At 45.9% G+C, this 27,958-nt stretch overlaps 2 protein-coding genes across 12 annotated transcripts; both read right to left on the bottom strand.

The window, feature by feature from the left end:
* Positions 1-671: 671 nt before the first annotated feature.
* On the bottom strand, positions 672-10,538 carry TYSND1 (trypsin like peroxisomal matrix peptidase 1). Of its 3 annotated transcripts, XR_010935969.1 has the most exons (5): positions 9,208-10,538; positions 7,328-7,458; positions 6,133-6,318; positions 4,468-4,601; positions 3,752-3,890 (listed from the first exon to the last, which is right to left on the bottom strand). XR_010935969.1 is itself a non-coding variant. In XM_067710704.1 (4 exons), exons 1-4 carry the CDS (start codon positions 10,377-10,379, stop codon positions 3,673-3,675), a joined length of 1,707 nt encoding a protein of 568 aa, XP_067566805.1. In that variant the 5' UTR covers positions 10,380-10,536; the 3' UTR covers positions 672-3,672. The 3 variants fall into 3 exon arrangements, 2 of the variants coding, with proteins under 2 accessions (XP_067566805.1, XP_067566806.1); XM_067710704.1 differs by lacking the exon at positions 4,468-4,601 and having other exon boundaries at positions 672-3,890; positions 9,208-10,536; XM_067710705.1 differs by lacking the exons at positions 4,468-4,601; positions 6,133-6,318 and having other exon boundaries at positions 672-3,890; positions 9,208-10,537.
* Positions 10,539-13,109: 2,571 nt separating this feature from the next.
* SAR1A (secretion associated Ras related GTPase 1A) lies at positions 13,110-27,938 on the bottom strand. 9 transcript variants are annotated; one of them, XM_067710689.1, is made up of 9 exons: positions 27,784-27,938; positions 27,321-27,381; positions 24,191-24,333; positions 23,882-23,951; positions 23,628-23,747; positions 23,132-23,197; positions 19,999-20,102; positions 16,763-16,894; positions 13,110-15,548 (listed from the first exon to the last, which is right to left on the bottom strand). In XM_067710689.1, the coding sequence occupies exons 4-9, from the start codon at positions 23,937-23,939 to the stop codon at positions 15,432-15,434; spliced, it is 597 nt and encodes a 198-aa protein (XP_067566790.1). In that variant the 5' UTR covers positions 23,940-23,951; positions 24,191-24,333; positions 27,321-27,381; positions 27,784-27,938; the 3' UTR covers positions 13,110-15,431. The 9 variants fall into 9 exon arrangements, with proteins under 9 accessions (XP_067566790.1, XP_067566794.1, XP_067566788.1 ...); XM_067710693.1 differs by lacking the exon at positions 27,784-27,938 and adding an exon at positions 27,510-27,658; XM_067710687.1 differs by lacking the exon at positions 24,191-24,333 and having other exon boundaries at positions 23,882-23,955.
* Between the last annotated feature and the right edge of the window lie 20 nt (positions 27,939-27,958).

Here is a 27,958-nt window from a genome sequence, read left to right as displayed (position 1 = left end):
CTAGGTCTTAGCCTCCCCGGTTTTCTTCCTGTGCCTCTGCTTGTCTCTTCTCAGCCCCCTTGCAGGCTCCGGCTCTACCTCTGTCAAAAAATGAAGTAAAAAAAATCATGAGGCAGGCTTGTGCGGAGCAGTAATGGTGACCCGTATAAGAGCAGCATCAGAGCAGAGTGGCAGGGGCAGCCTGATAGGGTCAGAAGACTAGCCACATGCAAGGGATGGAGCAAACAAGTTAATATATTGAGGATAATGTAGCTGTGTTTCTCACTGACAGGAGGGAGGTACCAATATGAAAAGGGGAGAGCTAGAATGAACCTTGTGGTATTGAACTTGTGGTATCAAATTGGAACTATCAGTGTTAACGCGTGGCATGGCCTGCAACATATAGAGATAGAAATAAATATAGATGTAAGGTCTGTCTACCGAGAGGGCCTGGGAGCAGCAACACCTCAGAGTAAGAAGCACACCTCGTACCTAGATCTTTGCTTCTAAATACCGTTCTCTAGTAAAGAGGACACTGGAGAAGTGGCTGATTCCAGGGAAAGTACAAAGTAAGTCTACAACATTTTGTTTTGAAGGAAGTGCTCAAAGAATGATGGGGAGATGTCAAAAGAACACAGAAGCTAGTTTGAAGGAGCTCTCACTGGCCAATATAGACAATTGAAGCATCAAAATAATGATAACAATAGATTATAATCCATTGAATAAACTATGAATCCATGGTTCCACACAGATATAATTAAACAGAGAGGAGGGAAAGCTTTTACTTACAATAGAAAGCCAGTGAATAAATGTAGGAGGAAAAATGAAAATAAAAATTTTCCATTGGGCAAACATTAAAGTTATTCAGCCAAGGGACATCAGTGGGTGCTAAGCATAGTAGATGGAAGTGGGATAGGGATATGTACATAGTCTCCAAATACTGCCACACAAATACTTATTAATTACAAAGAAAAAAAGGAACTTTACAGTGGAGAAACCCAGCAGGCACCATCTTACTCAAATGTTCAAGGTTATCATCTATAATCTGACAAATAAAGGTCATGCACCACCCAGTAGAACATGATGATAAGGCAACATCACTAATGTTATATCCCAAAGATGTGTATCCCAGATCTAATCATGAGGAAGTGTGGACAAACCCAAGCTAAGGCACATTCTGCAAAATGACTGCCCTGTTTTCTGCAGGAAGGTCAAGGGCAGCAAACTCAAGGAAAGCCTTAGGAGCTGCTCCAAGTCAAAGGGGAGAGAGCCATGGCAGGTGGGTAGAACTCATGATCCCAAATGAGGTCACTTTGTTACAGAGAACATCACTGGGGCATATGGCACAAATGGTAGGGGATGTCTGGGGGAAGGGCGTGTGGGGATTCTTGCTACTTTTCTGTAAGTTTAAAACTGCTTCAAAATAAAATCATTTTTTTAAAAAGCAGCAGCAATGTCTTCTCCTCTCTCTTTTCCCCCATCCACCATCCAGGTACAGAAGACCTGGCAGAGGATCTGAGGTCCCAGACCCAGTGATAGAGCCGCAAGAAGGAAGGAGCTCGGTCCCTCAACCAGAACTGCACAGGAGCCACAATCCCCCACTTCCTGGTCAGGTGCACGACTTTGGACTTTACATGAGCAATAAACAAACTTCTATTGTCTTAAGGCACTGAGATGGGGGAGAGGGGACCTTTTATTGCGTTATCCTAACTCATCCACTTAACAGCCTGCTGTGCCTCTCTACTTGAGATCCCACGGACACCCAAGGAAACATCTCGTCCCTAAACTTGTCAGCCACTCATCACTATCCTGGCTAGAGACCCAGCACCATTTGACCCTTCTCTCTCTCTGCATTGCCCCACATCCAGTCAGGTCCACCTCCCGTGTCATGCTTGATCTCTATGCCCACCAGGCCTGCTGTGGCCATCTTCCCCGTCACCAGGGCCATTGTCACTGGTTCCCCAGCCTCCATTCCAATCCCTTCTCCACTTAGCATGGCCAGACACACAAATGTAGTTTCACACTTCCTTGTCCCAGCTCCCACTGCCCTCAATCTGGACACCCTCCCTGTTTCCTGTTTCCGTCTGGTAAACACCTACTCTCCCCTCAGGGTTCAGCTGCATGAATCCTTGCCTGACCCTCCCTGCTCTGGGCCCCTGGACGTGGTCTTCCACCTGAACAGGACAGAGACGCCCTGCTCATTCCACTAACGGGGTGACACACCAGTCTCCCCGGAATAGCCTGAGCTCCTTGGTACCCACACATGCTGGAATAAATCCTCCCCTTCCCACTTGCAGCCAGGTCAGAACTCGGCTCTCCCTCCCCACCTCCATAAATTCACTACAGGATTTCTCTCAAGCTAACTTTGCCCTCTGGCCCCATTCCTAATCCACACAGAGGGGAACAACTGTCTCAGGGGTGTTCTGTGGTTGCCCAGAGCTGGTGCTCAGCAAACAGATGTTAGAAACAAAGTACTCCCAGCAATTCTCTCTGCTTAGATTAGCCCCCTCTCCCCCAGTCATTCCCCAATGGCATTCAACCTGTCAGTGATTTAACAATCATTTCTTGACAGCCTGCACAGGCAGGGCCCTGGGCACACAGTGCGTGTTCCTGACTCCCAGGGTTGGTCTTAGTTCCTAGGGCCTGCCTTGGCCTCATTCACCTTTGAACTCCCCAACCCCCATCCATTCCAGGACCTGGCACAGGCCTGGGTCCATCCAGGCAGCCTGTAAACAGCTGCTGCCAGGCCAAGGCCACCACCGTCTGGGATCTGCAAGCCCCGCCCAGTGCTAACTGGCACCACGGCCAGCTACCAGGACTAGTCTGGCGCAAGAGTGTCCCGTGAGATCAAACCCCCGAGAAAGCAGGATGGAAAGGTATATTTCTGTGCCTGGTGCTTTCCTATTCCCCATTCAACTCTCAAAACAAAGAAGGAAAAGAAAGAAGCTGATATATAGAAGTAGGTCCTGTCCCTCGTAGGTCCTGTTTATTCCCAAACCCCAACTAGACACATTCTACCCCTCCCCCCCCCACGTTCCCACCCCCGACCCCTGAGAGCCACTTTGCGGGCCGGAAAATTAAGGCACTGTGTCAGCGTGCCCCTGTAGGTCAGGGCACCCGACACACGAAGAGCCGGGAGTCCTGGCTTTCGGGGACGCCACCGCTGGTCCAGCGGAACAGGAAGATGCTCTTTCCCTTCCGCCTCTGGTCTTCAGAGCAGGGCCTCTCTGCTGAGGTTTTCTGAGGAAGCCCCAGTGCTGTCAGCCCCATTCTGACCGAGAGCAGAGAGGAGTCCAGGCCCCAAGGAAGCCGCCGCTGCAGGCGCCCAGTGACCCTCAGGAGACAGGGAACCGTGGCTGGGCCTGCCTTCCAGTAACATCTGTCTGTGAGGACCAGGTCTGTCTGTTGTACGGTTGTACTGCGCTCCCCAGAAGGGGAAAGAACAGAGCTGAGCCTAGTGTCGGGGGAAGAGAGAGGTGGCGGCTCGAGAAAGCACCCCAAAACGGGCTGCCAGGTAAGAGATCCGTGGGGGCTAAAGAGAAGTTTGGTCCAGACTCCAGAGCTGAGCAAGGTGGGTGGTGATGGGGATGCAGCCTGGCTGGGGTGTGCCGTGTCAGGGTCCTCAGGCCACCAGCCTCAGCGCTCCCCACGGCATCAGATGGTTGCTCTTCTCTCTAGAGGGGTGCCACAGCTTCAGAGCTTGCTCCGCGGGGCCTCTGCCAGGGGTCGCTGCAGCCGCCACACCACCCTCACTGGCTCAGGGGCGCGGTCCAGCTGGCGGAGGCCGCCCAGGTCGCCTGCCTGGCTGTACCGCTGCAGGGCCGGCTGGAGCACTGTGATGGGAATGCTGAAGTTCAGGTGGGGGTAGGTGGCCCCCGTGTTATTGTCCCGGGTGTTGCTGGCGATGATGCCTGTTCAGGAGCCAGAGAGGAAAAGAGGGTGTGAGCCAGGGGACAGGGGAGGGAGGCTCACCTCCAGCCTGGAGGCCCTAGACCTGCCTGAAGCCCCCTCGTAGTGACAGGCACCAGGCTTCATTCATGGACACGGGCTCCTCGTGCCTCAGTCCTCCTTCCTGGCTTTACTTTCTCCCCAACACTATCAGTATCTAATACCCCATGTTTCACTTGTTTTGTTATCCCTCTCTCCAACTTCTGTTATCTTTCAGCTCCATGAGGGCAGGACTGCTGTGTTCTGTCCATGCAGTCTCCCCAGTACCTGGAACAGTGCCTGGCAAAGGACGACCTCAACAAATACTAGCTGAGTGACTGAATAAATGAATCAGACCCACACAGAACTTTTGTTTGGCCTGCTCAGTACATGTGTATGAATTTTTTGAAGACAATTTTAGACTTAACAGAAGTCTTGCCAAAATAGTACAGGATTCCTGTATACCCTTCACCCAGCTTTTCCTTATGTCACCATACAGCATTCATCAAAACCAAGAAATTAACCTTGGCGAAATGCTATTAACTAAAGTACAGAACTCACTTGGATGTACCAGTATTTGCACTAATGCTTTTTCTGATCCAGGATCCCACATGGCATTTAGTCGTCATGTCTCCTAGGTCTCCTCCCATCTGGGTCACTTCCACGGTCTCTCCTTATCTTTCATGGCCTTGACACTTTGAAGAGTACAGGTCAGTTATTCTGTAGAATGTCCCTCAATTTGGGTTTACCTGATGTTTTCTCATGATAAGATTGAGGTTAAACATCACTGAGAAGAAAACCATAGAAGCAATGTGTCCTTTTCAGTGCATGCTATCAGGAGATGTGTGCTGACTATAAGCACTGCTTGCGATGTTAACCTTCATTACTTGGGTGGTATCTGCCAGGTTTCTCCGCTGTAGACTTACTATCACCCCCTTGGTAAGTACGAAATATTTTAGGATTACGCAGTTGTCTTGTTTCTACTTAAACTTTTGCCTACTGATTCTGGCATTCATCGATGGATCCTGTCGGCAGCAGTTCCTGCCGGGGTGTCCTAATAGTGATTTTCTATTTCCCTCATTTCTTCTACATTCATCAATGGGAATTCTTCTGAAAACCAAAACCGCTACCATTTGTTTTGCTGCTGAAGCTGTCCCAGCGGGAGCTCCTTCATGTCAGCTCCTGGTTCTTTCAACACCTGACGTGCCCATCATTTTGCTGCTGCTGTTATTGCTACCCCCCCTCCTTTCCAGCACCACAAGGCAGCCCTAGAGAATGACTCTTAGAAACCAAGATCTGAACTCTCGCTGTGTTCATTACACATGGATGTCACTGCTTCTAGCCCCTCTCAGCAGACTGAGCTAGGAGTCACATATATCTACACACACACACACTAAGTCATGCATACACACATCTGTATTTATTTCTGTGTCCACTTATCGGTATATATCTTTTAAAAGGTCAACCAGTATATGGGAGAAAAATGGAATGCAGACTAGGACAAATGTACCTAACTCTATTTCAAATGAATCACATAACTATACTGAAGGGGAAGGGGAAGGAGCTAATCTAAGAAACTTTGGAAAAGAGCGTTTTGACTGGACACTTTAAGGCTAAAGATAAAAAGAACTGTATGTGCTCAAACACTGTTCTCTAGCTGGTAAATTCGTTTCTCACGGGGGTGTGGTTAGGAATTCTGAAAAAAAAAAAAAAGGTTCACAGCTTCTTGTGAAAAATTGGAAAGTCAGCCAGCGTTAGGCCCACATATCTTTGTAATGAGGCAACAATGTACTAGAGCTGAGTGGTGTTCACCCCAGTTCCCCCTTGCCCTCCACTCACTGCTGTCTTCACTCACTCACTCACTCACTCATTCATTCACTTTAACAGCCCAGCCTCTGTAGGCTTTCGAGTTTGTGACCCTTGGACTAATCCAACTCCTGAGTCTCACAGATCAAATGACATTAAGTGACTTACCCAAGGTTGTGCAGTGGCTCAGTGGCAGAGAAGCGACCAGAACTCAGATCTCTTCCCTCCAAGCTCAGCTTCTGTCCCTCTCCACCCTCAGAAGCACAAGAGCCTGAAAACCTTGGCTAACTACCTCTGCGCATAAGGCCCACCATCTTTCCAGACAGAGGGTGGCTCCCAGGGCTGGAAACCAAGCACTCCCAGGATGGGACTGAGGCTCTGGCAAGGGGAAGGCTGGGAGAGGACCAAGGAGCTGGTTACCCAGGAGGTCCCCGGAGCAGGTGGAGAAGAGAGGTCCCCCACTGGAGCCACCATGCACAGCACACGTGGTCTGAAGCATCACTGGTGTGTCATCCACCTGCACCACAGCTGACAGGATGCCTGAGGTCACCGAGGGCCCGCAGGCCTGGCCAAAGACACCGAAGCCCACCACACTGACAGCCTCGCCTGCCAGGGAGGGAAGAAGGGTTAAGCTGGGGAGCCTCCTCTGTCTGGCAGGACTCACACATTCCCCAACCCCCTCCCTGGCCACTCCAAATTTCCAAACCCTCTCTGCCCTTTGAGTTTCTGCTCAGATACTCTTGCCTCCATGAGAACTTTCCCCAGGCCCCCCACAGGAACAGGCCGGGACCTCCACTGAGCTCCCAGCACTGTATCTGCTCAAACACTTCTCTTCAGCATCAGGCTGTTCTCCAGCCCTCATTCCCCTGCTGGACTGGGTAGTCACTTTTTAGGATTCCCAGCACCTAGCCAGGGGCTCAATAAATGTTTGTGAAATTAACACCCACCTCCTGAGACTAAGAAGTCTCAAAGCGGGCACCACCTTCTTTCACCAAGTGCTTTACAGACAATATCTCACCCATTCCTCACAAGGCCCAGGAGTAGGGAGCATTATCCCCATTTTACAGATGTGGAAACTGAGGCAGAGTTCACTAAGTTGCCTAAGGACACGGGGCTAATAAGTGGCAGAAGATGCGAAAGCAGAGAGCTTGTAATCCTTGTTATTATGTTATAGCATACGACATCCACAAAGCGAGACCTCTGGTACTTCTGTGGCAGCATCACAAAGCCTTTTACTCAAATCATGCCATTGGAGCCTCAAAAGTACACATCTCTCAGACCAGCCTGCAGTGTTATAAGGAGACCCCAAGGCTCAACACACTACACTGCTGTGGGGCCTCAGGAAAAAGGCGTGCCTTACCCTTCGCTGGGAATTCCACATGCCCCCCAGGACGTTAGGCATGCTGGGCGTGAGCAGGGAGGCCTCCAAGAGCAACTCCGGCCAAAGCACTGTAACCAGGATGTAACAAGGTGCCAGCCTGACTCATTACTCCAGCAGGGGTGGGGAAGGGAGCTGACCTGTGGGACTGGCCCCTGATCTGCAGGGTTAGAGCGCCCAACACTGACTTTCCTTCCTGAGGTTCACCCCAGACCAGAGAACCCCTCTGTCCTTTACCTTCATGGAAATGCTCAGCGGGCACAGGTACAGGGACACCATCTAGATCCTCCTCCAGGCTCACCACTGCTATATCATAGGGAGATGTCTCCTGGGTGGCAAATACCACATGTCCCCAGATTACGGCGCTCCTGGGAACAAGGAAAACAAAATGACAGGCTAGCTTTCCAAACGCTCAGCACGGGGAGGAAGCAAAATAATGAGAGTGACAGTAAAAGTCATGAACTTGGGACTCAAAAGATTTGGTGTCAGCCCTGAAACATACCAGCATGCAACTCTGGGCACATCCACAGTGGAACTTCCAAACATGCTCTACCAACTGCAGGGTACTGCTGTGTAAAGCTTCCGGTGCCTCACCGTCATCACAAACACCTGACACCTAGGGGGCACTGTGGGCCAGGCCTGGTGTTAATGTTCCATGGACATCATTTCATTTAGTCCTCACAGCTGCCCTATGAACTAGGCACTGGTATTATCTCCATTTTGGATGGTGCATTTGAGGCCCAGAGAGGTTGAGTAATTTCTCAAGGTCACATAGTTAGTGGCAGGAGCCAGGGCAAACATTCTCAGCATTTTCCTTTACTGCCTCATTTGATACCAACAATCCTGTCAGGTGGGGGGGCAGACATGATACGATTTCATCCCTCTGGGTCCCTGTTTACATAAATGCCAGCACTTCTATAACTCTTACTACGTGGCAGGCTGTTCCAAGACTTTACATGTCATGGGAAAGCAGCTTAGACAGATTCAGCAAATTGCCCAAGATTACACAGGGGCTTCCTACTACACACTCTGCAGGGGTAGCTTCCAGCAGACCTGTTGCGTTCCCTAGAACCAAGAGTATGTGGGGGTAGGTGGAGGGGTGAGGAATTGGGGACCACACACAGAGGAAAATTCTCATCATCAGTCTTCCCTATAAAGTCATGGCTGTCCGGGTGGCTGCCAAAGGGGACTCTATGGCAAAGCCGGGGTGGATTAACCTCAGGAGTTCAATAGAGGCATTTGGAAAGGTCTGGGCTGAGAGGCTGAGCCAGGGACAGAACAACAGGCATTAACACCAAGGAGCATTAACACCAAGGCGCAAACACCAAGTGTTTGCTTTGGCCTAAGTCAAGCACCTTGGACTACAGAAGAAACAGAACATGTATTAGAAAACCAAGCCAGGAAGCCAAGGCTGCTGTCTCCACTGTCACAGCAAGTCAAAGTAAAGGAGGGTAAGAGTGCTCACCCTGCAGAGAGGGAACAAATGACTGTCTGAAGTCCCAACCTGGCTGCCAAGAGCACTCAATGATTGTTCAAAATATACTTGCCTGGCCCCCACTCCCACATTCTAATTAGGTGGAACCACGTATCTGTTCATTTTGATCCAGAAGGGAAGTTCTGGTTAAGATCTAAGAGATAAATCAAGTAAGAGTAACAGGCTCCTCTCCTAACCCAGGAGGGTAGCATCCTGGGCCCCTGGGGCTTCACTACGGCATTCAGGGGAAAGAGGGCAGGATTAGGAAGACTCTGTTCAAAGGCCTCTGGTGTGTGGGTGCAAGGATGAGACAGAGAAGTTGCCCAGAAGGAGTTCAGACTGGGAGGGGGAGCTCAAAGATGCCTAGCCAGGGATGCTGGACCACCCCACAGTTCCCCAGAGTTGCTTGTCATCTTGCCCAAGCCCCATTCACCCCTTGCCAGGAGGTCCAGAACCCCCTACTCTGGGGTTCTGGGTGCCAAGGATGAGGGGAGGGTCCCAGGTCTCTAACCACACTGCATCACCAAGCATTGAGCCTGAGACCAGAAGGCCTCCATAATCCTCAGGATTATGACCTGAGACCTGGGATCCAGATATGACAGCTGGTGAGGGAGTGGAGTGGGGGCAACCTTGTGGGCCTTACTTGGGGGTGGTGGAGCGCACCAGGACCTTGGCCGCCTCCCGAGGGGCCACATGCCGACAGGTCACCACGAGGCGGGGTGCCACGGCCACTCCGGAGCCCCAAACGGAACCGCACTCCACCAGCACGGCCGCAGCTGCCCAGGGGGGTCCGGGGTCTCGGAGGGGCAGGCCCCACGGGGAGCCCATCTCATGTGGTAGGAAGGCGGCCAGGGCGGCGGCGCCGGGGTGCAGGCGGCAGAGGGCCGCTCGGGCGGCGCAGAGGAGAGGGGCGGCGGCGCAGAGCAGCGTGAGGCCCACCCACTCGCGGGCCTTCCAGCAGAGGGGCGCCGCCACCAGCGCCACCAGCGCCCCCGCAGGTCGCGCCTCGAACACGCCGCCACCCTCGGTGCCTGGCAGGCAGCGCGCGTCGGTGAGCAGCAGAGGGCCGGCCGAGTTGCTGAGGACGCCGCAGCTGAGCGTGTTGAGAAAGATGTCGGGGCAGAAGGCCCCGAACGGGGAGCCGCAGGCCACCAGCGGCTCACCCTTGGGCACAGCCCCGAGAGGCGCCACGGCCAATACCGGCCCGCGCTCCTCCGCCTCCGCCTCCTTCTCCGGGTCCGGCCGCACGCGCAGCAGAGCGAACCAGCCCAGCGCTCTCAGCTGGTCTTCCTCCTCCTCCTCCGACACCTCGTCGTCCGGTGCGGCGCTCGCGAAGCTCCACTGCTTGGCCGCCTCGCCGCCGAAGAGGCGCGCGAAGTGGCCCCGGAAGGCCGGGCAGCTCAACAGCAGCAGCAGCTCGGCGGGGCGGGGGGGCTGCAGCGGCCGTCCGCGGAACCGGGCGGGCGGGCCGGGCTCCAGGCCGGCGCACTGGGGCGTGCACAGCCCCGGGCGGCCCCTCTCCGCGCGGCCTGCCGGACTCGCGGCCGTTGGGCCCCACTGCACGTGCAGGCGCAGGTCGTCGCCGCAACTGTCGCCGGGCAGGAAGACGGCGCCGGCCGCGGTCAGCGCCCCGCTGCCGGCCCTCAGGAAGGGGGTGAAGATGCCCCCGTGGCACAGCACCAGGCCCAGGCGGCGGCTCAGGATCACCCCGCTGCAGCTCCACGAGCCCGCCTCGGGCTGCCCAGCCCGGGTGGCGCTCACCACGCAGCCCGCCTGCTCGGCCGCCCTCATGGCTGGCCCCCACTGCCGCCCCATGGCCTCGGGGACGGCACACCAGGGGCTTCCCGGGGAACAAGCGAGCGAGCAAGGACCGCGGCCGGCACCAGCTGACCCCACGTAGCGCCACCCAAAGCTGGCAGCGAGAAGCGCAGGCACTATCCCAGGTCTTCCTCTTCCGGCCGGATTGGCTAAGCCCCAACTGGCCCGGCCCGATTGGCTGGGCTAGGGGCCGAGCCCTGATTGGCTGCCGAGGCTGACCCCGCCTTTCCGCGCCCTAGATGGTTCAGGTCACCTGTGCGACGTTGAGGGCGAAGCGGGACTGGAGGAAGAGATACGGGAGGGTGACAGGAATATGGCTTTACTGGGAGATAGGGGCGTTCTGGTCCCTCGGAGCCTAGTCTCGTCTCTGTTCGCTGAGCTTCAGGAAACGGAACAGAAATGCGCCCTGAGGTGGCTAGACTTGCCCAGGCCTTGCCAGGACCTGTCAGTATCTGCCCAGGTGTAGGAGACATCCGACCTCTGATCCCTGGGATAAGACGGGCAAAGAAGCCGTTCAGGGGATTTCCCTGGTGTCGCAGAGGTTAAGAATCTACCTGCCAATGCAGGGGACACGGGTTCGAGCCGTGGTCCGGGAAGATCCCACCTGCCGCGGAGCAACTATGCCTGTGCGCCATAACTACTGAGCCTGCGCTCTGGAGCCTGCGAGCCACAACTACTCAGCCCACGTGCCACAACTACTGAGCCCGCTCTCCTAGAGCCCGTGCTCCGCAACAAGAGAAGCCACCGCAATGAGAAGCCCGCGCACCGCAACGAAGGGTAGCCCCTGCTCGCAGCAACTCAAGAAAGCCCGCGTGCAGCAACAAAGACCCAACACTGCCAATAATTAATTAATTAATAATTATAAAAAAGCTGTTCAGTATTTTGAAACTTTGTAAGTAAACCGTACAGTAATCCACTAGGGGGGATAATGGAGCTCGTAAGATTACACCTCTGGTCTTCTGATGCCAAAGCCACACCCTACATAGCTCATGGAAACTGGATTTGCTCCAAAAATTGCATTTTAAAACTATGATAAACAGTAGCTGAAGTCAAAGTTTTAAATTACACAACCTTATAGTTTGCATTATGCACATTTCATATAATGATTTATAACCATCAGCCAGGATTTATCTAGATCAGGGGTCACTTTTTCTGTAGAAGGCCAGAGTGTAAATAAATAGCTGAGGTTTTGTGGGCCATACCTTCTTTGTCCTAAATACTCAGCTCTGCTGTTGTAGCATGCAAAAGCTAAAGAAATGCGGTGGCTGTGTTCCAATAAAATTTTACTTATGGGCCCTGAAATTTGAATTTTATATAATTGTGGCACGTCACAAAATTTCATTCTTTTTTTTTTATTTTTCTCACAGGCCATACAGAAACAGGCAGCAGGCCAGATCTGGACCATGAGCTGTAGTTTGCCATCCCTGCTCTACCCTGACATAAAACATCCTTACTTTTCCAGTGAAGTCACACTGAGGACAGAGGAACATGAACAAGTATGTTTTGGGGGGCTGCAGGATATCCCTGAAGCAGTCACCACAAGCTAGACATTTTATGAAGGTCTATCACAATGTCAACTAAAGTAATTTTAATAAGATTATTTTAATACGTATTTATGTCAGCATTAATGAAAATATTCAATTACTACTTAAATTACATAGCCTTTCTGCCTCAAAATTTTGAATAAACTAACACTGCTTGGTGTATCCCAAGCACAACACAAGGTAATGCTCAATGCTCCCAGTGACACAAACCTGTTTGAGAAAGGAGAATGATGATCCATTATAGCATGAGGCAGGACTGAAATCAGCAGTCTTCCTATAGCAGGTACTGTCTTCTTTTGGTTCTGACATAGAAGATGGCTTGATCGCAGTAAAACCTATTAACTATCCAACTTCCTAGCAATTGCTTCTCTCTCTCTGGAGTCCAGTGATTCTCCCTTAATGACGCCCAAGCCTCCAGCATGAACTGTTTGCATGTTTTTCTGTTTACGGCACATCACAGTGGAGTCCCAAGTCACAGTCAACAGCCAAGGTGAGACCCCCTAGTGCTGGGCTCATTGACTCAGCCTTTAATTTTCATGTACTGCTCTGACTCAAATGACACAAACCCATATAAGCGTAAAACCCATGGCATCATTCCACTGTGTTAGTTTCAATCTCGATGCCTCCAGTAATTTAATACTCAGTCAAAAAGAACCTGGTGCATTTTGCTTCCCATTCTGTTTTATTCCAGTACTTTAGTTTTAGAACCTCATTTGGGTTTTTTAAAAGCAAAGCTTCCTACAAGCCTAGTAAATGCACAAGCACAGGTTTCATTACTTCTATTTTGTCAAATGTAGCATTCAACCGGATTCTCTCCAATTTTGTATCAAATGATGAAACACAGCTAAACTGGACCCAGTCCTTGCTAGCATGTTAACAGATTTTGTTCAAAAGTCTGCCATGTCCTTCCTGTTGCATAAATGATCACCAGTCCTGGGACCACTGCATGTTCCAAGGCTCTCAAACGGTACTAAATTTATTACTTCCAGTGGAATGTGTAAATTGGCCTGGCCTTTCCACCCATACCCCATGCCCCCCCGTAGCAAAGTCTGTCTCTCATACCCGTTGTAAATATTTCTTCCCGTAAGTATGGAAGAACTTTTGCCACACCCCCCACAACAAATGTCATGCTATGTTCATACTCAGAACAAACCAATGCCAAAAAAAGGAGCAAGATACCAAATTTGTTTTAACTTTTTATTAAAACGCTTAGGATACAGATTGACTTTCTTTTGTAAATGACTGTTTTACTTTTCCTGAAATAGGACATATATGCACTCTGATAAAACAGAATGAAAAGTCTCAATTCATGGGAGTTCCAGTACAAAGCTCTGACCCTAACTGTCGAGCCAAGTTCCTCACAGCGGCTTCTTTCCTCTATATTATTTCTGTGGGACAAGAAATAGACTGCTGCCACTTGATTTTTCAATCCCGACTCTTTCTCCAGTGGCCAAAATAAACCACCTTCACAAAGAGCTGCCCTGTGTAGAATCCAGTTTTCTAGCTTGCTAAAAAGTGATTAGGGACAAATATAAAAAAAAAAAACCAAAAACCAGAAAACTAACACTGAAGCAATCATACCTCTCGTATCTCTGGAGAGAGAAGTATGGGTTACCTTTAGCCAAAGAAAATTAGAAGTATGCAAGTTAACTACCCAGTTCATTCACTGTTAGCTAGATTTGTTCACTTAAGGCTTTAACCCCTTTCCAAACCAGCTATGCTTGCTAATAAATGAAAGGCATGCTCTTCCCAGCTTTATACTTCACTGAGCCTCTGCATTTGGTACCTAGCAGTGAAAAAGCATGCTTTCCCAACAGGTGAGTACTGAAGAATGGGAAACATTCTTCAGTACTCACCTGGGAAATCCAACTAAAGAACGATACTCTCTCACCCCAGGAATACATTATCCACACCTTCCCCGCCCTCATATTAGAAGCAACAATCCACTGAATTTAGTTCAGGCCTCTGCAAATACAACTCAGAATTACAATTTTCAGTTTTGAGGAAAATACCTCTTATCTTTCATTAAAGGAAAAATGAATGAAGATATCCTCCCACATGGAGACCATCTCCTATCCCTTCATCCTTTATTACAAGGGTAAAATATTGGTTAAGATCATGATAATCCAATTTCACACGTGGCATTAGGAAAATGGAATGCTATAAAAATAATCCTCATCACACTACTGGGGATGCTGAGGCTTTTATACCAGGTGCTTACTGACAAGTGATGCTGGCCCAAAAGAACAGCTCAACACAAAGTTCTTGGCTTAGAGTTTCCCCAGATTATTTCTGGACTGGAGAAAGGCAATTTCCTAACACCCCCCCACCCCACCCCAAAAAATCTGGAAAAGCTACAGATGTTAACCTTTAACATCAAAAATAAGTTGATAACCAATTTAAAAAAATAGAGCTCATGAAGAGTCCAATAAAGAAACCAAATTCTGCAAGTGGAAATTTTAAAGCCCAATGAATGAATCTTTCCTAGATTCAAACAAATGCTACAATACCAGATTTTTAAGTTCTCAACTCACAGAATTAAGAGCCCTTAAGCTGTTAACTTCATCCTGTGTGACTCTCCTATTCAGAAAAATTTCCCCTAGAATCTGCAAAAATGGCTGAGACACACCTGCAGTGTGTGACAACAAGGGATGTGTTCTCAAGTCTTTCATGAGGCAAAAGTCACTTTTACGACTGAAAATGAAAAAGGTGCTACAGAGGGAAATGAAATTTCACAACTACATAAAAGTAAAGACTGGCTAAAATTTGTAACTTTATGAGTAAAAATAATAACAACCCACTCTACAATTAACTCCTCCGCAGTGAACAATCTGCTATGCATGCTGGGATGAGGAATGACGGTAGCCTGAGACTGTGGGAACTGGCCTTAACTGCACGGCCGGGGTTCTGCCCTTTCCTAGTGCTCTGTGCACAAGGTGGTGCCACCTACTACAAGGCAGTTAGTGAGAGGGGAGCCTCTCTCACCAGCCTGCTGTTCATTTGACTGAGCTCTGGCCTCCAACGTGTATCTGTGCATAATTTTATGAAGTATCTAAATGCCATTCACTAGTTAAAAAAAAAAAAAAGCAAACTCTGGACCAAGTAAATTGTGAACTCAAAAAGTTATTAGGAGGGTCACCAATTACACTAATAACACTTTCTTTAAAAAATAGAATCACTTTCTTTTGAAATCAACCACAGTGGTGAGACGTGTTTTTCTTTCCAGGTGCTCCATGATGGCACACAGCTCTACCTGGCAAATCCTGCCACTTCCAAGTCCCGGGGTGCTGACCTGCACCAGCACGTGGGGCAGCGTTACCTCCCAACAGTGTGGAGAAGAGCACATGTCACCACTGGGCGATGAGAGAGCTGACAGAGACTCTTGGCTTCTCAACGCCAGACATGGTTGGAGAGCTTTCCTTGTTCTATTAGAAAAGTTCATGAGGAAGCTGTGAATAGGACCAGTCCAGAGAAGTAAAACTCTTTTATTTTCACTGTCCAAACATCAGTCAATATACTGGGAGAGCCAACGGAAGCCCTCGCCATAGCCTTGCCTCTTGAGCACGCTGCACATGAACACTTCCATAGGGCGGGCATTCAGCTCCTTCAGGGTCACATTCCCCTAGGGGAGGCAAAATCAAGAAAGGTCCATTAGCGTCTCCAGGTGGAAAAGCTTGAAAGGGTGACAACAAAAATCACTTTCTCTTTCCCTCAAAAGCAAATCTGAGTAGGGATTAATTACAGAAATGTGGTCAAGGCCATTGGGGTTTGTGCTTTCAGGACAGATAAGCAGCCCAGTCCTATTACCAGGTTCTCCCTCTCATTGTGAAGAGCCTTTGCTTTGAACACACCAACATGCATCTGGAAAGCTATGGCAGCAAACCAAGAAAAAGGCCACTGGGACCCACAGAACCAGCAGGCTCTTTCATGGACAAAAGAAATCCAGGACTCCTTAGACATAAGGACATCCTCATTAACACAAGCATTCAGAAATATATACTAATGACAGGTTACATTAAGAAAATTAAAAATGCATGTGCCTGTAAGAGGGAAAACTTAATTAATTAAAGGAAGCATTTCTAGAAAGAACTAGATAACCAAGAAGAAGCAAGACTAAGGAGCCATGCAAAAAAGTCAGGAAGTTAAAGATCCCAGAAAAGGACATTTAAAAAAATTAAATATGCCAAAACCCCAAGCCCAAAAGACCAGGCTTCCTGTAATTATGGCTGTTCTAGATTTTTCTCTCCCAAGCATACTTTTCTGCAACAGCGTTCTCCTTCCTACTGGAAACAGCATAACCTACTGACCTGGAAGACTTGGGTTCTATTCCTGATTCCATCACTGACTTGCTGTGTAGACCTGATCCAATAACTCTCAGAGTTTCCTCATCTTCAAAGTAGAGGTAACAGTCCTACCTCTTTCAGCAAGGAGCACTGAGGATAACCCAGTGCTCTGATTTCAATGCTTGGAAAGTGATATAAATGATCACTCTTCATAATCTGAAATTTCCAGTGGAAAAAAATTTCTGGCTAAGGGGGGCTTTCAAAATTGATTTCTCAGAACTGGATTTGAAAGACAGTCAGAAAATTCTTAAAATGACAAGTTTGCTTTTTCTACCATTTCCTTCATCCTTATATACCCGAGGAAACTCTCATTAGAAAACAGTTAAAAAAAGAACATGCTCCTGCCTTGAGAGAGTCTAAAATCACCTCTAGTTAAACAAATACTAAGCCCAGTTACTTTCGAAAGACAAGTAAAATCTAGATAGCACAACATGAATGTTTCACAAGCTGTGAATTTCCTTTATAATATGTCCCCTGAAGATTCTTCTCTTGCCTTTCCTGTGGTCTGTCCATAAAGCCCAAATATCTCACGCAGTTTTTCTTCACTGATTGCATCTGTTCTGTCAATTTTGTTACCCAAGATAAGGATTGGCACGTTGGATATTGTTTCATCAGTCATTAAAGCCTAAAGACAAGATAAAAAATGGGTTGAGTGAGGAATCTATAAAAGCCCACCAAATAATGAAAACAACTTTGACTTACACTTGTCTATAAGGTATCAAATGTAAAGTGAAAATCTGACCATATTTATACCTGAGTGATTAACTAAAAGTTAATCTTGACATTATAGCCCCTAAAAATTACCTTGACATTAGTTAGAAATCCCCTAACAGCTTCAAAACAATTATAATGTAAAGCTGTGTCTATTTGCAAGGCAGCAAAACTGCCCAACCTTAACTCTGAGCTAAATCACTCAGCCACAAGCCATCCTCAGCTCTCCCCTGAGCACTGTCCTAGAAGAACAAAGCTCTGGCTACAGAGCCTCAAAGATGACTACCAGAGTCCCCAGATATACACTAGATGTCCCATGTGCACAAAGCACTATCTCCGACACTGAGAGGAAGACAAAAGGAAAGGTAAGGGGCTTCCCTGGTGGCACAGTGGTTGAGAATTTGCCTGCCAATGCAGGGGACACGGGTTCGAGCCCTGGTCTGGGAAGATCCCACATGCCACGGAGCAACTGGCTCTGTGAGCCACAACTACTGAGCCTGCGCATCTAGAGCCTGTGCTCCGCAACAAGAGAGGCTGCGATAGTGAGAGGCCCGCGCACTGCGATGAAGAGTGGCCCCTGCTTGCCGCAACTAGAGAAAGCCCTCGCACAGAAACGAAGACCCAACACAGCCATAAATAAATAAATAAAATTTTTAAAAAAAGGAAAGGTAAGACATATCCCTGGCTCAAGAAATCCTCACTCTATATTCATCTGTCAGCAAAGCAAGGCAAGTGGATGATTAAGTGTTGCAATGAATAGGAAGAGAATATAAATATTAAAAGACGTTCAGGAAAATAAAATGGCAATGTGGGCTTGAGGAAAGTCTTAGTGAAGATGTGGAAACTAAACTGGACTCTGAAGGAGGGGCAGCGTGTGGACAGGCAGAATCCAAAGAAGGAAGAATATAAGCAATGGCTTTACGGCAGGAAAAGAATTCAGGAAGCCACATGGAGTATCACCTGGCTGGATTAAAGCATTTATGGTGACATGTGTTGACAGAGTAAATGGGTTGGGAAGGGATGACAAGCATTATAGTGCCAGTCTGAGAAGTCAGCTACAATAGATCCCAAAGACCCCCAATCCAGAAATTATTAGATAGAATCTACACTTTTAGTACAATGAATTTGCAAATAGTATCTACCTGTGGTGCTCAGGTAAGGGATGATGATCTAACCTAAGCTAGCAGCATGTAATGAATAGTGCAGCAGGCATTCTGGAGAAAAAAGTGAAGAGACTGATATCTAAATGATAAGACAGATAACACAGGAGTCGAAGCTGGCAGAGATTTCAAGCCTGGGAATCTATTTCACTGACAGAAAAAGCTAGGAAAGAAGAGCAGAGTTGAAGAGAAACCTACTTTGAACATCTCAAGTTCCAGGAAATGTTATACAAAATCAGAGTAAGAATGTCATTCATTCATTAAATACTAACAAAGTGCGTATTATGTGCCCGAGGCTTTACTAGGTACAGGGGTTTCACAAAGAAATAAGACAAGGTCCCTACCATCTAAGTTCACAGTCTGATGGGAGAGTCCTAAAAGAAAATCAGCAAAGACAACAGACACTGATAAGATGGAGAGTTTAACAGTCTGAGAGGTCAGAGAAGGCTTCCCAGAAGCAGTCATACCTGAACTCTGAAATCTCTTAAAAGGACATTTAGAAATTTACCAGCAAAATGGGGTAAGGGTCAGGTGAGAAAACCAGGCAGACAGTTACTTCTGCATACGCAAGGGAAAACAAGTTGTTATCTAAGTTTGGAATGTAGATCAAGGTAGGCAATAGAGAGAAAAGCTGAAGAAATAAACGAGGAAAGATCATGAAAGATCTTATGTGCTAAGCAAAAGATCTGTGGATTTTATCACCAAAGTGGTAAGAGACCTATTCAAGAATATTAAGTAGGGCAAAGACAAGTCTGAGTTCCTTCCAGCATTAGTATATGGCAGGGTGGTGGTGGAATCTACAGTAATTCACTGCATGTCCACGTAGATGAGGGAAAATGAACAGTTCCATTCTGGGAGAACAGAAATGGTAGGTAGAGTTTCTAATAAGTAGCATTATGTATGAGGCTGCAGCACAAGAGAGGTTTAAACAAGAGAAATCCATCTGGGAGTCACTGGCATGTGGGTTGCAGATGAAGGAATGGGAGAAGCCTGGACCAGCCTGGGAAAGCACCAAGATTTAAGGGCTAAGCAGGGGAATGGGTGCTTGTGAAAGAGTCTGAGAAGTATCAGCCAGAGAGAAAGCACCAAAACCAAGAATGTAAAGGGGAATTTAGAGAGAGAATGACCAGTGCCAAGGGGTCAAGTAAGGGAAGGACTGCCCTGTAGGCGATTCTCCATGAGACTAGAGCTTCAGATTCAACAAACATACTTAAACCTGAGAGGTTCAAATTGCCAGGAACAAAAATGCAGAGAGAGAGTTGTAAATCAAAGAGAAAGACTAAGGCACAGGGTAACACAGTAGGCATTACAAAGGCAACATTACAGAAATTATCAAGCCAAGAAAATGCAATGTTGAGAAAGGAAGAAACTTGAGGTGAGTCCTAGTTAGTATCAAACACTGCACGTGACTGAAACTGAAGACAGAACAGACTATTAAGGTCTGACAAGTCACTCAGTGCAAGAGTGGGCAGGCACAACCTGAGAACACAGATTCAAAAACGCAAAGAACACTAATATCTCCTTTAAGGTTTCACTATGCCAGCACTTCATAAACAGTGAACATATGTGCTATGTGAAAGGGAAAGACGTTAATTATGCTGGGAAAACAGGCATTAACTGAGGAGTGTCCTGAGCAAACTGCACAAAGAGTCACCCTATGATAGATATAAGCAAAGTTAATTTACTCGTGTTCAAGCCAAGTTTCCTCAGAACATCGAAAAGCAATGTCTTAGATTTTAAAACACTTTCTTCCTGCAACTAGGACTTTTACCAAATGTTAACTGGAATGATTAAGTATTAGCACTACTGAGCTGTATTTCTTAAACAGAGGCCAAGAAAGGAAAAAATATAAACATACATTAAGCTCAACTTTGGATTCCATGAGTCGAGGATGATCTGCACAGTCCACCAGAAAGACAATCCCATTAATTGCGGGGAGATAATTTTTCCAAACTCGACGGGCTAAAAGACAAAGTTTGCAGTTACATCAATTTAAAAACATATGTACTGAAAATGAATAACCTAATGGTCTATAAAGTAGACAAATCCTGGCCAGGTTTCAACAGCATTAGACTCTGTATAGATTCTCCAAACCCTAGCCAATATTAAGTCAGAACAGAGGATATAAACTGATGGTCCATGAACGGAATCTGATTTTTTAAAATCTGAAAATCAAGGTTTTCTGCCTGACTTTCTGAAAAAGTGCAACATCTGGCAATCCCATGCCTATCTATCCACATGCCGGATGGATAATAATCAGCTGGAACTGAGTGGTGGCTACCCCTTTAGATGAGGTCTCAGTTCTTCAGTCTGAAAAAGTTACCACCACTCCCTACTTACTCCCAATTTCACTCAAATGACCTACCTCACCCCTGGAGCCATTTTAGTTTGCAACCTCTGAGTTAAAATATCAGGATGCAAATTACTTTTCAATATAACTTTTGTCCCAGGTAACCAATGTGTTCCTAAGTAACCAATGTGTAAGCGTACTGACACATTCATCCACGCAGCCCATAGGGAGACTAGGCTTGACAGGTGGTTGAAGTTCCCAGGCCAATTACCTCAGTTTCCTTATTTAACCCAGTGTGCCCTATAAATTTTATTTTTTTGTTTATGACATGAAATGATAATGGTCTGGGAAGTAATGCTTTAATTGTATTATAATTTCTAAGCCATTCGTTTCTGGTCCTTTCAATGGGATGATTAAGGAAGCATCTCTCGGTGTCTTAAATCATCAAACATTTAACAATGGTTACCTCTGAAGAGTGGGACTGGGAAGGGGAGGTTGGGGAATTTCACTTTTACCTCCCATATCTGAATACTGATTGTATACTGAATTTGTGACATTGATCCTGGACTACTTGCATAAGTTAAAATTTTTAAGTTATACCAAAAAAAAGGAAACCTCCAAATGTATAGCATTTTAGTAATTTGTGTAAAATGGTGGCTAGGTTATCATGAAAAAGTGTTTCTGTTAAGTAAATTTTCCTCAAACAAAACAGAACTATGTACAGATTTTTCTTGACTAACAATGGGGTTATGTCCCGATAAATCGATCGTAAATTGAAAATCTCATAAGTCGAAAATGCATTTAATACACCTACCAAACAGAGCTTAGCCCAGCCTACCTTAAAAGTGCTCAGAACACTTACATCAGCCTACAGTTGGGCAAAATCATCTAACACAAAACCTATTTTATAATGTGTTGAATCTCTCATGTAATTTATTGAACACTGTACTGAAAGTGGAAAAGAGAATGGTTGCATTGGTGCAGAATGGTTGTAAGTATATCAGTTGTTTATCCTCAGGATCACATGGCTGACTGGGAACTGCCCAGCATGATGAGAGACTATGTACGGTACAATACCATACGTGGCTAGCCTGGAAAAAGATCAAAATTCAAAATCTGAAGTACAGTTTCTACTGAATACGTATCACTTTTGCATCACGATAAAGTCAAAAAATCTTAAGTCGAACCATCATTAAGTTGGGGACCATCTGTACAAAAACGCATTTCCCTTCTCTATCAAAACCTGAAAGCTAAATTTATCACACCAAATAATACACAATTCCCAGTTCAGGTGTCTAAAAACACCTACTCCTTCTGCATTCTCCAGATGGTCTCAGTTCAGCTTATAACCGTGTTATCTCTGAATTTAAATTTGTAAGCAGTTACAAATACTTTTGAAAGAAGCAGAAAAGAGACCATACACCCATCCCTACCCAAATGGAAATAATACAAGCTCATTAAAGAAAAAAAGGAAACAAGATAATCTATAATCCTCCATCAATACACAGCCACTGCTAATGTTTCTGTGTACTTTCTTTCAATCTTTCTTCTGTATAGGTATTTTATGTGATGGTGCTCATACTACATAAATGATTTTGTAGGATATAAATAATAAATGAATAAAATAAATGTAATTATACGTTAATGAAATCACTGACTATAAAATTATTTGGATCTCTTCTCAGCCTTCTAGCTAAAATTATCTGACTTTACATTTACAATTACCAATATTCTACTTTTTTTAAACTACACTTTAAAAAAAACTGTATTAGATTCAACCTAATAACATAATGCTCCAAAAGGAGACATCTCAACTCAATTTAATAACAAATGAGTAAACCTGACAGAATCTCAATAGGTTCTTTCTTCTACCTTCCCAGAATATTTATTCCCACATCTTAAATGTTTTACTCCTAAGCCTAGAGTCTTGCCAAATGTAAAGTGGGCATTGATCGGATAAAGATGCCCCATTCTGCATATCTCCAAAACACCTGACAAGAACTGGAAACCAAATGGAGAGCAAGAAGGCAGAAGAAAATGTTCCACCAACGGCCCAAAATGGGGAGAGTATACAAAAAATCAATTCAGATCACGGTGGTCACAAATAGTCACTGTATTATTTTTGTAACTTTTGACAAATTTAAAATTACTTACAAATAACTTAATTTCCTACATACTTTAACTCCATTGAATAACAGATACAAGAAAGACATGATTAAATTCAATATGTGATACTGTAATGGATCTTGCATAAGAGGAAAAATGCTATAAAGGAGATTATTAGAACAAATGACAAAAAAAGGGAATATACACTATAGAGTAGACAAATAAAGCTTCCTAGGTCTGATAATTATTATGATTATATAAGGGAATATTCCTGTTATTAGGAAACATGCATTAAAGTATTTAAGGAGTAAAAGAACATGATGAACTCACAAAAGGGTCAAGAAAAATAAATATTAACATGTTTTACACAGAGAGGGAGACTAATAAATGTGGGCAAAAGTTATAAAGGAGGGGAGTTCTCTGTATTATTTATGCAACTTTTGGCAAGTTTGAAATTACTTAAAAATAAGTGAATAAAACAACTTCATTAAGTAAGATCTCAAGCAATTTAAAAGGTATATATGACACACTGCTTTAAAAAAGGGCAACAAAATGAACCAGAAGTCAACCACCCTTCCACTGAACCATCTCTTACCTTGTTCATGCCCACCAAGATCAAAAGTTGTAAAAGTCATTCCAGCAATTGTCAGCTCTTCTGATGCTGAAAAATAAAGGAAGAAAATAAACTTCTCCATCCAACAAGGCCCAACTACCAGTATTCTAATCCAATACAAATGCAAAACCTAATGAAGCTTTCACTATGTAAAGAAAAGGATACAACGGTGAAAACACTCTTAAATAATTCTAAAAAGCCAACAAGTCTCTTTTCCTCCAAGGTGTTTGCTGCTCCTTAGAAGTAGATATGGGAGATGTGTCCCATTGCAGGACTAGTGAGAACAGATAGTGACAAAGTTCCAGAGGTTTAGATTTATGGGTATTTGACCTGAGTGTATACTATAAGGAATTTTTTTCAAGTAAGCTGTCTTTTGGGGCTTCAGTTAATAACAGAACTGAATCAACTTGGGATTCATCCTACAGCCCTGACACTGACCCTCACATATCAAAAGGTCACCGGGTATTTTCAAACCTACTCGGATGTAATGTTGGAACATGTTGGCCCAATCTGTCATCTTTGAGCATGTGTAGAAGAGTGGTTTTGCCTGCATTGTCTAAACCCAAGAATACAAGTTTTCCAGATTTCTTGTAGAGTCCTAAAAAAGAAAAAACCAAAAGTTAACATAATTTTCTCTCTACACACCAAAGCCTACTTGTATCAACATTTAAATGGTTACAGGAAATACACATAGTTTGAAACCTATGATATATTTCAAGGAAATGGCTTTACCTAGGAACTGGAGCACACTGCTGAAGCCATTGTAGAGCCACTCAAAGATGAAAGACATTATTAATGCTTACTACCTGTATAAAATAGGAAAGCAGCAAACATTAGCTTTCTGAATGCTAGTATATTTCGGAGAAGTTAACTCTCATTCACTGGCCCTGATGCATGTTTACAGTCCCATGTTTTGGGGCATAAGAAAACAAAGGATTGTGCACTCTGGAGGGAAGTCTCTGGGGTCCTCAGATCTGCACAAACTTCTGGTTTTCTACGTTTCCAATCTATGATACTCAGAAGACTAGGAGTTAAAGATACTTTCCTCTTTTGCTGTGTGATTCACTCCTCCAGGCAGCTGCTCATTCGCATTCCCTAGATACACCACTGCTGTCTACCAGTTAGCAAAACTTCTAGGAAATCAGCCCCATCAATAATCTGGATCAAAATGTCACAATGATGCACTAAGTAGAAAATAAGAATAAAGGCATATTAACCTGAATGAAAAGCATATTAACCCATCCTTGCAAACAACTCTAAAAAACAAGGTCACCAAAATCCTACTGGCTGGCACAATTTGCACTGCTCCATTTACCAATGCTATCTCTTCTTAATATTTGTTTAACCCCTCTTATAATATGTATCTCAACTTAAAAAAAGATGATATCACTATAATGGAGAGCCATGAAGAGATAAGAGAATCCGATCATAATGTGAATAATCAACACCTACCTAACCCATTTTACAAATATGGACTTTCTTAAAATAACAATACTCATTCAGGGCATAGAGGTAGGTTCCTAGCCAAGTACATACCTCAATACTGATATTAACACCACTTTTTCTACTGTTTCCCATAAGCCTAGACAAAACAGAAGATGACCCGAAGCTCCTAAAAGGTCTACATACACTGGGGAATAAGCAAGAGGACCTCTGAATGTTAAGAGGGTAGGATCTAGAGCTAATGGTGGGTGTTAAGGTTTCTCAGAGTCAGCATGTCCTGATCACACTGAACTTCTGCCTCAGTATCTCAGATTTGGTGCAGAAAAAAGGATGATCCCCCATTTTCACTCCTCTTCATCAGCAAGAACACCTGAACACAAGGTGGCCAACTGTTATCAAACAAATTTGCTGAAGTTTTGTTTTTAAAAAAAAGTAAACAGGGCTTCCCTGGTGGCGCAGTGGTTGAGAGCCCTCCTGCCGACGCAGGGGACGCGGGTTCGTGCCCCGGTCCGGGAGGATCCCACATGCCGCGAAGCAGCTGGACCCGTGAGCCATGGCCGCTGAGCCTGCACGTCTGGAGCCTGTGCTCCGCAACAGGAGAGGCCACAACAGTGAGAGGCCCGTGTACCACACACACACACACACACAAAAAAAAAAAGTAAACAGAAGTTTACTGTAAAAGGGTTAGCCACAAAAACCCACCTATATTCTTCATTCAAAGAATGCTAGATGAAGAAGAAATTGAAAAATGGAGACAGTGTGTGTTAATTTTCTTTTTCATCCAATTACTGCGTTTTTTAAAAATCAGGCCTGTGGCCTCACATGTAAACTTTAGGGACTGCTTTAGTGCTTATCTTCTATGGCTCTTACCATAGAAGGGCCAAATGAAGCTTGGGAGTTTGGGTGGGATGGAGACTGAAGGAAAAAGCTTTTATAGAAAGATCCTAGAATTTCCCCGGTGGTCCAGTGGTTAAGACTCCGTACTTCCACTGCAGGGGCACGGGTTCAATCCCTGTTCAGGGAAATTCTGCATGCCACGCTGTGCGGCCAAAACCAAAAAAGGATACTAAATAAGGTTTTTTTCCCCTCTTCAGTAACATCAAAATATATTTTGGCAGAAAAACCAAATTTAGTTATGTTAAATAATAGTTTTGTCCAGAAACCTTGTCTCTACTTTAAGAAGTCCAATGACTTAAATATACTTACAAAGTTCCTGTGCTTAAGTTTCCACTGCAGGTTAAGTAAAAGAACAATGTGCCTCTCCTCTGCAATCCCACCACACCAGTCATCCTTCCCTATTTTCTCCGGCTACTACTTGGAGAAGCAGGGCTCACCTTTAGAGAACACCTCTCATTAAGGTCACTCCCAATGATTACGACTTTAAAACCCAACACTTATATATTCATTTATATTACACTGGTTTGCAGTCATTACTTTCTAGATAGTTTGTAAAGTTTTACTACATCATTTTAGAAGTATTCCCAACTAGATAAATTCTCCCAAGGTGACAAGGGGAACAGCCCATTTTAGGGAATTTTTCACGGTTAACTGAACTACTTTGACTTTCCAATTTATTTTCCCTTGACATCCTTGCTTTAAAAGTCCCATAATTCTTCCCTCCAAAATGATCTACGGAAAGTACTTGAAGAAACTCTTCAGGTGATGTTAAAAAATAATAAAACCCCTTACTGGACCCAAAGAGTTGCACTGTATTGTTACCCAAAGTTAAGGAAATGTCTCTGATGGCTCCTCCATCCTTGAGATCTTAGGCTTTGTACCCCCTCGTGAGTAATTTTTCAGTTTATACAGTGCCTGCACATATATCTCATTTCAGCCTCACACCAACCCTATGAGGTAGGAATCCTTAGCCTCATTTAACAAGATGAGGATGCTGATGGTCCTAGATTAGCTAGCTTAACCAAGACTGCTCAGCTGAAAAAGTAACAATGCCAGGACTTAAACCCTCCTCTTTTAATGCCAAAGCCAAAGCTCTTCCTGTTAATATCACATAAAATTCCAATGCAAATCACAAAAATGCTTTAAAAAAACATAAAGCTTCCTTAAACCACCAACTACACAGATAATAACCTGCTGTTTTCTTCCTTACAACTCATCACAACTTCTGAACGATATATTAATAACTAGTATTTTATTCCTTTTCTATCCTTCATCCACTTTACCACCTTATGGCACCTTATGGCAAATTAGACTACAATCTAAGGGCTCTAACTACCAACAAAAGCACTGCCAACGTACCTAAAACTAACATTTGCAAATTTCAGGACTAACTGATTCAAATAAATAAAAAGGAGGAGCACTAGACTGACAACCAATAAAAAATCTATGCATCACTTCTTATACATACTCATTACTTCTTATTCATGCTCAGAGCAACCTGAAGACACCGTTTCAGACAGATCTGGGGGTAGCAAGCCGCTGTTTTTTAGCTAAGAAACTCTGCTTGGCTGCAGAGTAAACGTCAAAACTCTGTAAAGCCCCCTGTCAAAACCTAAGCAGATGCACCGCGGTAAAGGAGAAAAGACGAGAACAAGGGAGAATACTAACAGAGATTTTTTTCCATGCACTGAAGAGAGAGGGGAAAAAGGGGGAAGTGGAAGAAGAAAACACGGGGTTCGACCCAGGACAGCAGCAGATGATAACACACAGCTGAAGTGGGGGTGGGGAGAGCCCTGGACTAGGAGCCAGGAGATCTGGTTCAAACGCTCACACTTGCTATCTGCGGGGCCTTGGGCAATTCACTGTGCCTCAACGAGCCTTAGTCCCCGAATCTGTAAAATAAAAATAAAATAAAATAAAAAAGGATAATCATCAAGGACTTCAATCCACCCCACCGAGGGCTGAAGCTCATCCGAGACAGGGGATATGAAGCCGATTCGTAAACCAGAGCGCACCGTACCGACAGGAAAACTGTTATCCTGCCCAGCAGCTGCAAAACCCCCGAGCGGAATGCTGATGGACCCGATACCCGAGAGGCCGGCAGGGGACCGAGCAGACCCGGCCAAGCCGGCCCGTCCCCGCCCAGAACGAGTCCCGCGGCCCCACAGAACCGCCTGCGTGTCACTTCCCCCCCCCAAAATCCCGCCTGCGCCGGCCTCCGCCCCGACCCTCTCCGCCGGCCACCCCAGCCCCTCCGGCCCCGGCTCCCTCCTTCGCCGCGGTCCCCGACTCACGGCCTAAGGGGCTCCTCCGGCGGCGGCGGGCGGCTTGGACCCTCCCTCAGAGCACAGAGCCCAGAAGCACCCTGGACCGCCACCTACTCGCCGGATATACGTAACACCCCCTCCCCCGGGACTTCCGGGCGCGTGCTCGCCCCCGCCCCTTCGCAGCGTCACGTCGCTCTGACAC

Source organism: Pseudorca crassidens, chromosome 16 (genome assembly GCF_039906515.1).
Source record: "Pseudorca crassidens isolate mPseCra1 chromosome 16, mPseCra1.hap1, whole genome shotgun sequence".
Taxonomy (NCBI): Eukaryota; Metazoa; Chordata; class Mammalia; order Artiodactyla; family Delphinidae; genus Pseudorca; species Pseudorca crassidens.
This window is presented reverse-complemented; position numbering and strand designations above follow the sequence as displayed.